Here is a 15,193-nt window from a genome sequence, read left to right on the forward strand (position 1 = left end):
AATACAGCAGATTCCTTTTAATAGATAAATCTTAAGGATTATTTCAATAACTTGCTTTGACATATTCAGAGATGTCGATATAAGAAAATATTAAATGTGCAAAATGCTCTTTTATATGTACATTTAAAAACACAATGTCATAATAGCTTTAGACTTGTATAAAAAGTGACTGGGGGGAAAGTCTTCAATGTCAGAAAATCCTGTTAGATTAGAGCTTTTGCTTGAGGAATTGTAAACAAACTTTTTAAAATGCTGAGAGTTTTCTCAGTTCTTTGCAACCAAGACACTCTCGAACACATCAAGTCCTGCTTTGAAGTAAACCTGAGCTGAATTAATGCTCTTCAACACCTCTGACAGGGCTTCTTGAAGGGTCTCATTTGAGGCAAGTAACTTGCAGCGCTCCTGTGCCTCCAGGAGGATTGAAAACTGGCTTGTCTTCTCATCAAGGTGGTACAGGATATTTCTATAAAGAAATAAGGAATGTGTAAATGTCCTAGGCACAATAGTCTTTTCATATCGAACATTGTAATAACTATTTCCAAGGAACAGTCACATTTGCAGTAAATGAAGAAATTATAAAAATACATTTATCATCATTTTTTCAACTTCTAATGAATTAATGGATACAGACATCGATCGTGAAGCTTCCTATAGTGATGAGAGATCGTTAGACATTATATGCCCCCTCATAGAAGTGTACAATACTATTTATGAAATAGAATAAAGTAGTTTTGCTAAAAAAGTTGAATCTGAATCTGATGAAGCTTCTAAATCTAATTGCCAATAAATACAGGAGACAGAGAAATACCTTAAATGATAAAACGATGTGCTATTAGCAAATGTGAACTCTGCGGAACTCTGTAGGACAAACGATCCAGCTTATACAACAAATAACTGCAGTAAAAAAATAGGTGAAGGAAAACCTCCAGACTAGGGTTTGTCAACCTCGGGCTCTTGACATTTGGGGCTGGGTGATTCTTTATTGTGTAGCTGTCCTATGCATTGCAGGATGTTTAGCAGTATCCCTGGCCTTTAGCCACTAGATACCAGCAGCACTCCCCTTTAGTTGTGTCAGTGAATTTGGGCTGCTATAACAGAATACCATACACTGAGTGGCTTGACCAACAAAGGTTTATTTCTCACAGTTCTGAGGCTGGATGTCTGAGACCAAGGTGCCAGCACGGCTGGGATCTTGGTTGGCGTCTTCTTCCTGTTTCCGTTTTCACAAGTCCTTCCCTGGTGCACATACACGGAGAGAGAGAGAGATCCTGTGTCTTCTCTTTTTATGAAAGCATTTGTCCCATTATGAGGGCCCCACCTGCATGAACGCACCCAACCTTAATTAGCTCCCAAAGATCCCACCTACAAATACCATCACATTGGGGTTAGGGTTTTAACTCATGTATTTTGGGGAGGATACAAACATTCAGTCCATTGCAGTTGTGAAAACGAAAAATGTCTCCAGACTGCCAAAATTGTCCCTTACAGGGCAAAATTGCCCCGATGGACAACTGCTTTAGACCAAAAGAAACATATCAACCAGTCATGAAGTAGAGACTTTACCAGGTTTTTATTCAAACAAACTGTTTAAAAAATGAGAAGCAGTGCAAAATTGAATACTAATTGGAGATTTGTTAATATTAAGGAATTGTTAATATTTTAGGTGTGATGATGGTATCATCAGTGTGGTTTCAAAAAGTGTCCTTATTTTCTATAAATACGTATAGTAATATTTGCAAATGAAATGTTGTATCATGTCTAGGATTTTGCTTCAGAACATTTGGGAGAAGAAAGGGGAGTAGAGCCATGGATGGTATGGATGGAACAAGATTGACCATTAGTTAAAAATTGTTGAAATTGGATAATAGAATGCGTTATACGTTCTCTCTTCTTTTGTATATATTTGATATTTAGAATACTATCTTCTTATAAGTGTGGAGTGTATATTAAATGGTGCCCTGAAATTTATCCAAATTTCTTGGAAAGAAGAATTTGGCCTTGGGCAAATCTAAAGTGCTCCTTTTTATCATTGATAGAAAGAGACGCATTTTGGCAGAAAAGTATGGATTATTACATCATTTGACTTTTTCCCAGCCCAAATTAACTGAAATTCCATGGTCTAATGAGAGAGGCAGATATAAATAATTAAAATACCATTGTCTGTCAAATTAAAAATGAAAGGTGTAGCAATAACAGATGAAGTATTGCCATTGAAAAGGGTCAGAAAAAAGTTCATAATAGAGAATATTTGAATGTCTTCTTGAGTCACCGGTTACAAAGGTTTAGGAAAGGAAACAAGGTGGAAAGCAGAGACAGCACCCTATGCAGGAGGGATGCAAAGGCACACATTTCTAAAATAGCTTGGTCTGCCCAGTGGATCAATGCCAGAGTTTCTGTACGAACAATGTGCAAGGCCAGCAGGGGCAGCTGTAGGAGAGCTGGGGGAGCCATCCTAGGGGCCCTTCCATACCAAGTGGAGGAAATCACACTTTTTCTTACAGGCATAAGAAACTGGTGAAAGGTTTTAAGCAAAAGAGAAAGGTTATGAGATTTTATTTGGCATGACCACTTTGTAATACAAAGCCTGGAGAACCACTTAGTCCAGAGGAAAGGGGACAAAGATGTGAGTTACACAGTGATGGTTAATTTTGAGAAGATGAAGTGAGGGCTATGGTACAGATTTAACTAATTTATACTTTCCCTGAAACTAACCTCCATTTATAGAGAGTTCTGAATTCTTGTTTCCTATCTCATCCTAACTCCTCTATCTCAGCTTCTCCTAAACTTCCCACTTTGTACTCTGTGGTGTACCGAATCTACCTAATCACTCACGCCAGAACCCTGCAAGCCATCTCTTTTCCTTATGTATCTAACTGGTCTCTGGTGATACTGACTTCCCCATCTTTTCAGGGTCTTTTCTTCTCTGCGGTGGGACCCTGTACCCTATATTTTAAAGGATATGCCAGGATGTCATTGCTTTACACACCAGGTTTACTTCTTTATGGGGTCTCATTTAGTGTTGTGAACATAGGAGATCTTCAGTCATGGTGATTTAATTACATAATTTACATAATTTATTTAATTGATGTTTGTACATTATACATGTACATACGTACAGTATCCGTATGTACATGTTTCTATGTGTAAGTTTTGATTTTATTAAAATAACTTAAAATAGTGAGAATTAGTGAAATACCTAAAGACAATTTCCCTAAATATTAGTTTTACTAGTTTTACATCATTAAGGGGGGGTGGGAAATAAAAGAAACCAAATAATACAAAGGAACCTTGATACCACCATGGAATTTTTCCAAATGGAAATAAAACTGCTTCAGATAGTCACATATATTCTCCTACCTGACATAGCCTATATAAAAGTTACTTTTTTCAACTTTACATAATCTTTTTCAATTGCCATTTTTAAAAAAAGAGTGGATTTTTAGTGTCAGGATACCTACCAAATGTTTAAATTCATAGTGAGCCATTTAAACAAACAAATATATATATATATATGAAAGGAAAATGATTTAATAATTAAGATCTTTTGAAGTAAAAACAGTTTAAAATATACTTTAATTATTCAATCAGTTAAAAGGTACTCTTATAGACAACTTATACTGCTTTACCAATAAGAATAACTAAATTAGTATAATAGTTATAGTTTTAAATTCTCTCCTTCTACTTTATCAGTTTTCTGTTTAATTATAAATCATTTCACAGCAAATATATTTCCAGAATGTAAGAGTGCAACAGATCTTTTGAAAAGCTGTACCAAATACTTCCATTCCTGGAAGGCATATTGTTAAGCATGCTGACAAACAAAAGTATTATAAACTTGGTTATCCAGAACTGCCTCTTAAATGAAGGGAATGAGTGCAATTAATATATTATGGGGAGTATGTTTAATAATTTTTTTACTAGTATAGTGACCTTTCCACATTTTCAAAGCCCACTGGCACAAAATACATTCCTACATATACATTCTATGGTTATTAAATGTTAAATATTAGTAATATTAAATTTAATGATAAGATATTAATAAAACATGCTCATAAAAGGTTACAAGATTAATCCCTCAATGACAATTAATTTAAGCATGAGCACAATTTCTAATATATATATATGTAAAATTTCAGTATAACTACTATAAAGTATCTAGAAGAGTGATAAGGTAGAAGACTAAAAATAGATCCTTAAAAAAATGTTTAGGTCTAAAACACAAGAAATATAATCTCTCTTTTTTTTTAAACTGGAAAGCAATACATATACTTCTTAAAGACCAATGCAATAGAGTCTGTAGTGCACCAACATTTGCTTTTTCTAAGTAGTAAGCAACACAATAACATACTTTTATAATGACTGTAAACAAGCCGTGTGAATAGAAATGGATCCTTTTTTCGTTTGTGAAAGTCCACAAGGAGATAAACACATTTTCCATATGCTACATGATTCAAGTAGTAAGCTGTGGCAAGCTATTATGTAAGATAAACACTCATATCCATTTCTACCCAAATTGGATACAAATCAGCATAAAACTACAGATATTGAGATTCTACTTGAAGATAAGTGACCAGATTTTTTCATCATAATGTAAGAGAAAACTTTCATTTTAGGGAGTTGCTGGTATTACTTGAGTTAGTTGATCCTTATTGTGATAGAAGTTTTGTTTTGTTTTGTTTTGTTTTTAACCTGGATAGATTGCTTTATCTTATAAACAAATTAAGGATAACAAAAATATCTTCTTTAAATTTTCATGAGAAGAAAAATTTCTCCTACTGATTTCCAGAAGTAGCTCATCTTTTCCTATTTTTCTTTTGTGTACTAAATGTGTACCATTTAGCTTCTTACTTATATAAAATAAATTTCTGTATTTGGAGCCCTTTTTCAAAAAAGTACCTTCATAGTATTTTAGTTTTAATATTTGAATGGAAGACAAAAACCAAAACCCAGCCATGTTTTTACATTTCATAACATACATTTCCATACATTTCTTAGTTCTGAGAACTTTCTTACATCTTCAGTCATTAACTCTAAGTACTCCAGGATCATCCTTAGAGGGCAAAACTACTGTACCATTTTTTTAATATGCAAATGATTCTTGCCTTTGAAAATATTTCAAATTAGATCAATGATTCGATGGAAGCTTCTAAGCCAAAAGCTCTTTGTATTCCCATTTATGTCATCAGAATTAAACCTCAGTTAAATGGAGTTAAAAGATTTCAACAATATATACTATATCAAAGTACTCAAATATGTCTTGCTTTCTCAGTGATGGGTCATATTTTTCAGCTTAGGGTAGACTGGGAATTGGCAAATACCCAGTCAAAAGGCTCATGTCTGGCAGGAAAGTAGGGTGAAAAGAAAGTAAAAAAATACACTTGAAGAGATTCCATGTCAAGAGTCTGCCTTTTACAATCACAAGGAATTATATACCTTAATGAACCATTCCCGCTCACACACACCTGTGTAGTCCAATTCAGAAAGTTTCCTTGTAGAGAGAACGGACTGTGTTATTAATTCAATAAATCACCATCCTATTTGCATACACACAACATGCATCTCAGTATGGCATGTAGAGACATCAGACCTAATTAAAATATTATTTAATTGAAATCGTTTTTGTAGTTATCGTGTTTAAAATAACATTAATTCCACCCTCATGTCTATCTTCCCTCATCTGTAACAATTTGGATCTTATAAATGTAATTCATACAGTCATCCTGACCCACACACAACACAAAGAGACTACTAAAAGGAAAATGGAATACATTATTGATGACATTAATGAAATTACAACACACATCACTCATCTTAATGGGTCTGTTTCAATGACACATCACGGTGACCAGGAAAGAGCAGTGCCAAACTCAGAAACCTAATTAATAACTCCCACAGCATCAGTGAAGGAGATGAAGCATCTTTACTCAACTGACAAATCTTTCCCGTTCAGCTTAGGCAAAGGAAAACTGAAGAAAATGAATTTTGAAACAAAGTGAGCTAAAGTCTTCATGAGTCATTTCCTTGTGTGTGAATTAGCAAATTAATGATGGAAATGATGATTCTCTTTCAAATGTTCCTTCTTATATTCATAAATGGGCATAGGATGCCACCCATCTTAAACTTGAGTTAACATTCATTATACTTCATGTTGAGAAATTCCGAAATGAAATCACAGTAAATAATAAACCATGTCTTTCAAAATTGATTAGGCATACATGCTGCATGCAGAGACAAAAGGCCAGCTCAATAGTTATAATCGTGGCTAATTTTAAGGATTATACTAACTGTACTCCATAGTTAACAGTGGATTGCGGTAGGTATATCAACATTAGGAAACACCATTTGACTTGGATACTACGTCCACGACAATTCACAAACTGCATGGCTGCACTACTTATAGTACAAGTATCTTCTCAATTAAATTTGAATTTGGTCTATACTTGCAAGAGCAGAATGAGAATTAAGACCACTGTGATATTGCCAAGCCACAAACTCACTCCGTAGACAACTGAGAATGAAATAACATGTGTAGATTGTTTATAAAAATGGCTGTCATTATTTTCCCTCCTTCTATGCAGGCCTCCTCAAAATATGACTGTAGCTCCAATCCCTCAACAAATGGAGTCTATTCCCTTGCCTACTGATTCTGGTTTGGCCTTAATATTTGCTTTGACCAGTAGAATATGGCTTATGAGGTGAGCCTATGCCTTAGAAGGTCTTGCATGCTTCCTCTCTCTGGAACCCTGCCAAACCACCATGTGAATGATCCTGTTAGCCTGCTGGAAAAAAAGAGAACACATAGAGAGAGAGGAGCTGTTCAGCTGAGTGAGGCCCTCCTATATATACTAGCTAGCCCCCAGCCAAGTTGGTAGCCAAAGCACTGGTTGCAGACATAAACATAGCCGAGAGATACCCAGCCTGGCCCAGATCAGAATAACCCAGGTGAGTCCAGCCTAGGTGGCCATATTGAAGAATTACAGACAAAATAAATAGTTGTTTTAAGCTACTAAATTTGGGGGTGATTTTCAATGGGGCAATAAATGATTGATAGATATGAGTTGTAGTGTTTTACTTCCCTGTGGGAAGGGAAAGGTTAATGTTGCTATAGAAATCAGGTCTCTATTCTCTCTTAATAACATTGACAGAGTACAATGTATGCTGTGGATTTGACAGTTTTTTAAGTGACTAGCTGCATTTGGAAGACACCGTTGAAAAATCATGCGAAACAATCCCCATGATGTATGCATTACAAAATTAGGATACCTGTGTTCATTTGTTTGAAGTTTTAAAATCTGGAGTATCAGGTGAGATTTTTCCACTAAACAAAAAATAAGTTAATCGTTATAGCATACTGCTTTTTGTTTTTGGTTTGTTTTTTGTTTTATTTTGTTTTGTTTTAATATGGATCATCTTGCTGAGGTACAGCCCAAGAAATGAACAAAAATATTTCTGTTTGCATTAAAATTACATATAAAAGACAGCAGAGAACAGTAGAATGACTTAACCGTATTCTATGTCTCAAGACTTCTCAGTCCATCTAGCTGTATTATTTCTCAAGAGAAGTTCACTGAGAAGAGGATATCTTTTAAGATATTCAAGGAAGACTCCCTTGAATGGTGCAGTGCTTAATGGCTTACCAATAACGAAAAATTATATTTTTGCACTCCAGAATTTCCTATTGAATCAAAAGGGGTCCGAGAAATCAAAGATTAACACATCCTTAGCACCTTCCCACACTCACGTAATTTTTTTCTTGTCTTAACTTCATCACTGTTTTTTTCTTTCCATCTCACTTTCACCTGTATGAATGGCTTAGACCTCAATATTTAGGTGACTTTTCTTTCTTAACTTATTGAGAACTGATGAGTTTCTCTCATCAGCACCCTCCAAGGACAATTTCATTTGAATGCCCTATAGGCTCTTGTCAGTTAATATAACAATACATTTCCTTTAATCTATACTCCAAATATTTGCATTTTCCCTTTCTCCATTATTCTTTCCTTACCTTCATTACCTTTAGTAAACAGCAATGCTGAGACCACAAAACCAAAAAAAATAAGTAATTCAGGTTTTTCTTCATTTTTTTATTCCAATAGTGAAAGGGATGTGACCTATTTGTTTTGAAAAGTTCACTCTAAAGGCAAAAGTTTATAATTTAGGCTGTGTCTATTTAAACAAAGTGAGTAATTGAGCCAATATTGATCTTTTTGCTTATTCTACTCAACAGCTCTTATTTAACATTTAATATGAGTAAGTTGCTGTGTTAGACGCTCAAGGATAGAAAAGAGTTTACAGTCTATGTTGAAAGCTAAGCACATAATGAATAAATTATTATTTTAATGTATTGCCTACATAATGCATTTAGAATGCATTCTATGGTATGAGATTATTCAATTTCATATTTTAAAAAACTTTTCACCTTATTTTATGTATATGTGTACATATACATATATATCTTAGACTATTAGAAAATATTGGCTTTGCTATAAATGTTTTTGTGTATCTTATCTCTCTATGTCATATACTTTTTATGGGGATATAGTACAATTTCTATAAATATTCTATGTAGACTTCACCACATGTCTTATGGTTTGTGGGAAAATCTCCAGGGGTAGATCCTGATAGTATCAGTTAAACTTGGCTCATCTGATTCCAATCACCATGATATTGATTCAGATAACATAGTCCTAATCAATTCAGCATAAGGTAATTGCTTAATCAAATGGATTATTTCAACAATGGGCATATGTTGGGAATTGAATTTGAAGGGAGACTTTCTGCAGGACTCTAAGGGCAGTGGTTCCTTGCTTTTTTGAGAGAACCACTAAAAGTTAATCCCTTGTCTGCTTTTGAATAGTATGGGTTATGGATATGAAATCTGAAAATGGTACATCCACTTTTTCCAACAGGAGGAAAATCAGCTTTGACATGATACCATGCAAGCAGAGCTGACAGACAGAAACATATTCCCTGGTCATATGATAGAGATGCTGAACCTAAAATCTGCTTTTTCTCTTGACTTTCCAATTATGTGAGTCAAGATATGTTACTACTTTGTGTAGGGTTTTATGCTACTTTCCATCAAATGTATCCAGAAATACAATACTTATTAATTATATAGTTATTAAAAACACATACATATTTTCCTTAATAACTATAGATATTTTTTTAACCTGAAGATTTACATAATTTACTTAGTTGATGTTTGAAAATAACTTCTTTGAGCTAAAAAATGCATGGCCTTCTTTAAATAACAAGTATTTTATTTGAGATGACTTGAAAACGTAGAAATTAACAGAACAATAAAGTGTTTAACTTTAGCTAGAAAAAAAAACTAAGTAGAGTGACTATCTGAAGCTATGAATGTTGATCACAAAGGTTGAAAGTATTTAATGAAGGAATTAATGTTTTGACGTAAAATTACTCTAAAAAAGTAGGAGGATTACCTTTCACATTTTACAGAATTGTTACACGTTAACTTACTAAACATTCACTTTGTAAATGTGACAAAAAATAATGTTTTAAAGGAACTCTGGTGCTATTCCTCAGCTGTGTAAATTTGTTCACAATTTACATGAGTATTACTGTCTGTAACTATTTTTGCTAGTATAAGGAAATAAAATGCCGTGGTTTGTACCTGTAAACAAATGGATCCATATACAGTTTACTATGCAAATTAAAAAAAAAAACTAAAATCACCTAATTTTGCAGTCCTATTAATTGTTTTCAAAATGTAAGTACTGGATAGGCAAATTTCTATTATGTTGAAGTTGATGTAAAAAAAATACACATTGTGTATAAATAGTAGAAATATCTATTCTTTGCTTAGGGAAGTTGAAAAGATGTATTCATTTGCACTCTTAGTCATGGGTGTCAGGGTTGAAAATGGTCCACAGGTACCCAACTCAAAGTCCTTGTGCATTTGTACACCAATCAAAAACTAATCATGTATAATTTAAGAAAATATAAATTTACTAAAAATGTGTATACTGTATCATCTCATTTATATGTGGAATCCAAAAAAATAACCCCAAAAGCATAGAAACAGAACAGATTGGTGGTTGCCAGAAACAGGGTGGGATTGAGGGAGTGGTGAGGGGAAAGGGTGCAGGTGATCAGACGTACAAACTTCCATAAACTTCCAGTTATAAGGTAAATAAGTCGGGATGAAATATACAGCATGGTGCCTATAGTTAACAATATTACATTGGATAATTGAAAGTTTCTAAGAGGGCAGATCTTAAAAGTTCTCATCACACACACACACACACACACACACACACACACACAAATCTGTAACTATATGAGGTGATGGATGTGAACTAAAGTCATTGTGGTAATCGTTTTGTAATACATAAATACATTAATTATGTTGTGCATCTTAAACTAATACAATATTATATGTCAATTCCATTTCAATAAAACTGGAAAAAATAAATGTGTTAAAATATGTAAAAAAGTATGTGTATATATATACACACACACATTTACAATAAATATATATATATATACATATATATATGTTATAATTTACAGAAGTAATGAAACACATTGAGGCCCAGGCACTAATCAAGAGAAGCTAAGTATCACAGAGTACTTCTAAGATTCTGCTATAGGAACAAGTTTATGACACTGATGTCTATTTGACACAGTGATACCATCACCACTGCATTGAGAACCAGAACCTGGCAGCATTGCTGTCTCTTAACATTCACTCTGCCACTGTCAGAGTCTTGATCCGCAACTAGCATGAATAATCTTGAATTGCCCCTACATTTTTGTGTCACTTATTTCAGATTTAAGGACCTGGGAGAGACCATCCAATTGGCTAACTTAGGTCACATGCCTGTCCCCTCATTCCAGAACAAACTACCTCGACCTATTCAACTTCTGTTGAGGGAAATAAGCGTTGCTTCCTACCAACCTCACAGGGAATCGCCCTCATATAGGAAAGAAGTTCTGGTATTAGGCAGTAATAAATTTTAGAATGTCAACCCAACAAATATCTACTACACTAGTGATGGAAAGGGAAAGTATATTCCAACAGGGTTCTCTTGGAATTATCCTCTATATTGCTGTTCTACTGCATAGCACTTTTCTCCCTTCTATTAAAAGTTAGCAAGTGCTCTATAATATTCCAGCAGCGGTTATCAAATTGAATGTGTATAAGAATAACCTGAGGAAATTTTAAATCTGCTGAAGAAATTCAGATGCAATGAGTCTGAGATACATTAGAGGAGTCTGCATTTTTCCTACTCTGTTAGTTAAACCAATTGGGAGATACCCATACACCCTTAACAATTCCCTCCAGTGAGTTTACCTTTACTAAGAGGTCTTCTTTTATTTCCAAACGGGTTTCTTCCAGTGACATGTGTCATTATATACAAAATTACATCATTTAATTAACATTATGTAAATAATAACATATTAAATGTAAGAGAAAGTTATTCCGATAAAAATAAAACTGAATGCACTGGCTTACACATTTTAATTGATAAAATGAAAATGTTGGATTATATTTGAAGAGATAACTGAAAAGATTATTAACAAAGGGAAGGAAGGAATATACTGACAACGGAGGGGGAAAAAAATCTGCCCTCAAATTGTTTTAGAAGCAACTATTTCCTGCTCCAAGATGAGGAGACAACGTGGAAATCTTAAATGATGCATCCTCAGTGTGGCTTAAATGGGAAAGTAAATCTAGAATTTCAACTCTTAGAACAGTACTCAAAAAAAGTCCCTGGTCCTATATCAAAGATTGGTGAAACATTTCAGTTAAAATAAATGCCTTTCAATCATTTGCCCATTGATGGGTTCTGATTATGTTAGATAAAAGGATGTGTACCTTTTAGACAATATTTAATCAAACCTTTACTCCTAAAAATAGGAAGGCAAATAGGTATCGTTTTGAGTTCCATTTCTCATAGACTGGTGGTCGCGGCTTGAAATGCTAGGTTGACAATGGATTGGTGACCATTTTGGGCCCCGAAAAAAAAGAGATCTGTTATTACTTAAACTCATATTTGTAGACCCTCCTTCACTTATGATATTTAGCCCATTCTCTTGGTAATAATGCATAGGTTTCTTGAAGTAATCAATGGATGTATAAACCAAGCTATCACAACGGAAGGAGAAAGTCATAATAATTTGGTTTTGCTAATTCACGTATATTCAACTCCAGTAATCCGTTCTTAATTTATATTCTAACTTCCCTAGTTTTCCTGTTTATGAATTTGAATTAACTGAATACTCTCTAAATTTCTCCTTTACTAGGTGCTCTAGACTGTGGACTACTGTTTTTTTAGGGAATAGTCCAGTTTGTTATTGATCAATTATATTATATTTAAATAAAACAATTAACATTTATGTATTTTTCTTAGATAACTTTCACAGATATTAGCTCTTTTGCAAGATATAAATAAAATAAAACTAAAAACTAAAAAAATAAAAACTAGTTTTTGAAGTAACTGACTTTATTCGGTGAGTTCAGTTACATTAATCTATATCTACCTTCTTTCTTGAATCCTAATATTTAATATATGCAAAAAACATTGCAAATTGCTTAGAGAACTTGAAAAGTTCTTAACTCAACTCTTTGAACTGTGGCCCCAAATAGAGAGGAAGAAAAGTAATTTGTCCTTTGCACTGGAAATCTGGATACCAATCATCTTGAAATTTTGTTCCAAACTTAATAAATGTTCTGGCAGACATATTAATCCAATATTCTGAAAATATCATTAAGTGAATTCTGAGCCATACAAAGGCAAAGACTTCTAGTAGTAGAATGTGACTAAAGTGTGTAAATGTTGGGCAATCTGTGAGAAGATTGTTCAAGTCCATAAATTACATTAAGATGATTAAATCATATATGATGGCTAGGTTATAGAATTTTAGTATTTTCAACATTTATATAAGGACAGATCCAAGAAAATCTACCTTTGGATAAAAACAGGAGAAGGAATGTGGTAACAACCATACTAATCTCATAATATCTAAGAAAATCTAGGAAGAATTTTAGAGTAGAAGATAATAGACATCAAAGAAGAGTAATTACCTTGAGAGCTCACTCAGGAAGTATTTATTAAACACCCAGGACTACATGGGATACAAAAGAATTAGAAAACTGATCTCAATTCCTAAGTTTTAAATGGAAAAGAGTGAATAGTTTCAGAGCTGTTGTCTTCTGCATATGTGGCTAACATATTTAAATCAAAGCAAAACTCTGAAGTTAGAAAATTCTACCAGTTTTTCTTGCTCAGAAGACCTCAAAATGTAAAATAAATTTCTAATAATTTTGTATATTTTATCTTCTTTCAGAAAGAGACAATTCAGAGATGTTGGAGTTCATGTCTAAAATGTAAATATACCAAAAATTGATAGACTGATAAAGAGTTGAATGGACAGGGGCAACTGGGTGGCTCAGTCATTAAGCGTCTACCTTCAGCTCAGGTCATGATCCCAGAGTCCTGGGATCGAGCCCCGCATCGGACTCCCTGCTCTGTGGGAAGCCTGCTTCTCCCTCTCCCTCTGCCCCTGCTTGTGTTCCCTCTCTTGCTGTGTTTCTCTCTCTGTCTAACAAATAAATAAATGAAATTTAAAAAAAAAAAGATCTGAATGGACATCATAGCTTATTATGTAACTTTATATTGTTTTATTTTCCATAATTAATTACATTTGATAATTCTTCACCTTATGTAGAGTCAGATGTCAATAGTTTCCAAGAAATTTATCTTATGACCAAATAGCAGTAACTACTAATACTATGGCTACTAGCTTAGAATTAAACTATACTGTAGATCTACTTTTTTCTCCATTATTTTAGAAACACTCATAAAAATCCAATTAAAAGTAAATGGAAACATATATAAATATGTAAATATATATATATAATTTCTGCTATTTTGAGAAATACTTAGAAGAGGATATAAATTTCAAAAAGTTCATAATCAGTTTTATTTAGGTATTTTGATTTTTTTTTTTAAGTGGGCTCCATGTCCAGCATAGAACCCAGTGCAGGGCTGACACCCACAACCGTAAGATCAAGACCTGAGCCAAGATCAAGAGAGTCAGCTGCTCAACAGACAGTTGCCCAAGCGCCCTGCAATTTTATTTAGATTTTAATTTTTAATTGAATTTTCAGATATTTCATCCTTTAAAAATCAGTGTTGACTATAAAATTTAAATTACTTATTTCAAAGTAAAGAGAAAATTATTTATCAGAACAAAGCATGCTAGCAACTTGCAGTCATTAATTAGCTTCAACACTAGTCTCTTATGTACCTATTAAAAATAATGAAGATTATCGAACAGTTGAAACTAAAGACAAGGTAAACCCATGACAAGAGCAAAAATAATGATTTTTTAATCTGTAAGTAAATCAAATAATTGTGATATAGACACATTCATCACAGAATATTTTTAATCATGTCTAGTCTTAATCTTGTACAATTTTGATGTTACATATTTAAAAAGAGATTTCATACAATCAGGTAAACTTTGCTTTTCCTTTTCAATGGAATTTGGAAATTGTTATTCCTTTCCCAAATGGAGATGAGGTACAGTGATATCAGTTGTTATTGCTACTATTGAACATCAGTGAATAAATGAAGACTTTAAAGATAAACCATACCAGTTCTGCACTCCTGTGGTTTTATTAACACATAAAGCATCAATTCAGAAAAAATTTTATGTCTGATAGTATTTTGGAATCATTTCTTCTCCTTTCTTGCTACTTAAGTATATATCATTTGTCTACACATTTTTTGAGATACATGCATGTACACATATGTATATATATATAAAAATACATGTATACATAAATTTGTATATGTATATAAATAGATATATATATTTGAAAATATGTGTGTGTGTACATATATACATATGTCTATACATACAGAGAAAGAAAGAGAGAGATTGGTTTGTAATCTGTCCCACACTGGACTATGAAGATAAAGTCTAAATTTTAGGTGCTCTTCCTAAACCATATAATTGAATAGGAAGCTTTCTGTTATACTACAAAAAACTCCATTTATTAGTAATACAAATCAATAAGAATAAAAGACAATGCAACTAAGCAAATGTTTTATATTCTAATAGATAAAGGGCTATTTACATTGTTCTATGGGCACAAAAGTAATTATGTGAAAATAGAAAACCCTACATTATTTCTAGGCTGTAGAACAATTTCATA

At 33.2% G+C, this 15,193-nt stretch overlaps 1 protein-coding gene across 2 annotated transcripts in view; it reads right to left on the reverse strand.

The window, feature by feature from the left end:
- Positions 1-264: 264 nt before the first annotated feature.
- The window catches only part of NAALADL2 (N-acetylated alpha-linked acidic dipeptidase like 2), a 690,507-nt gene continuing 675,578 nt past the window's right edge, over positions 265-15,193 (reverse strand). For both annotated transcript variants that reach the window (XM_028101069.2, XM_088019029.1), the window contains one exon: positions 265-463. In XM_028101069.2, the coding sequence (XP_027956870.2) occupies positions 265-463 (199 nt within the window). The remainder of the gene's footprint in view (positions 464-15,193) is intronic.

The sequence above is a fragment of the Eumetopias jubatus genome, unplaced genomic scaffold (assembly GCF_037043125.1).
Source record: "Eumetopias jubatus isolate StellerSeaLion01/CBP00866 unplaced genomic scaffold, mEumJub1_p1.0 scaffold_1, whole genome shotgun sequence".
Lineage (NCBI taxonomy): Eukaryota > Metazoa > Chordata > Mammalia > Carnivora > Otariidae > Eumetopias > Eumetopias jubatus.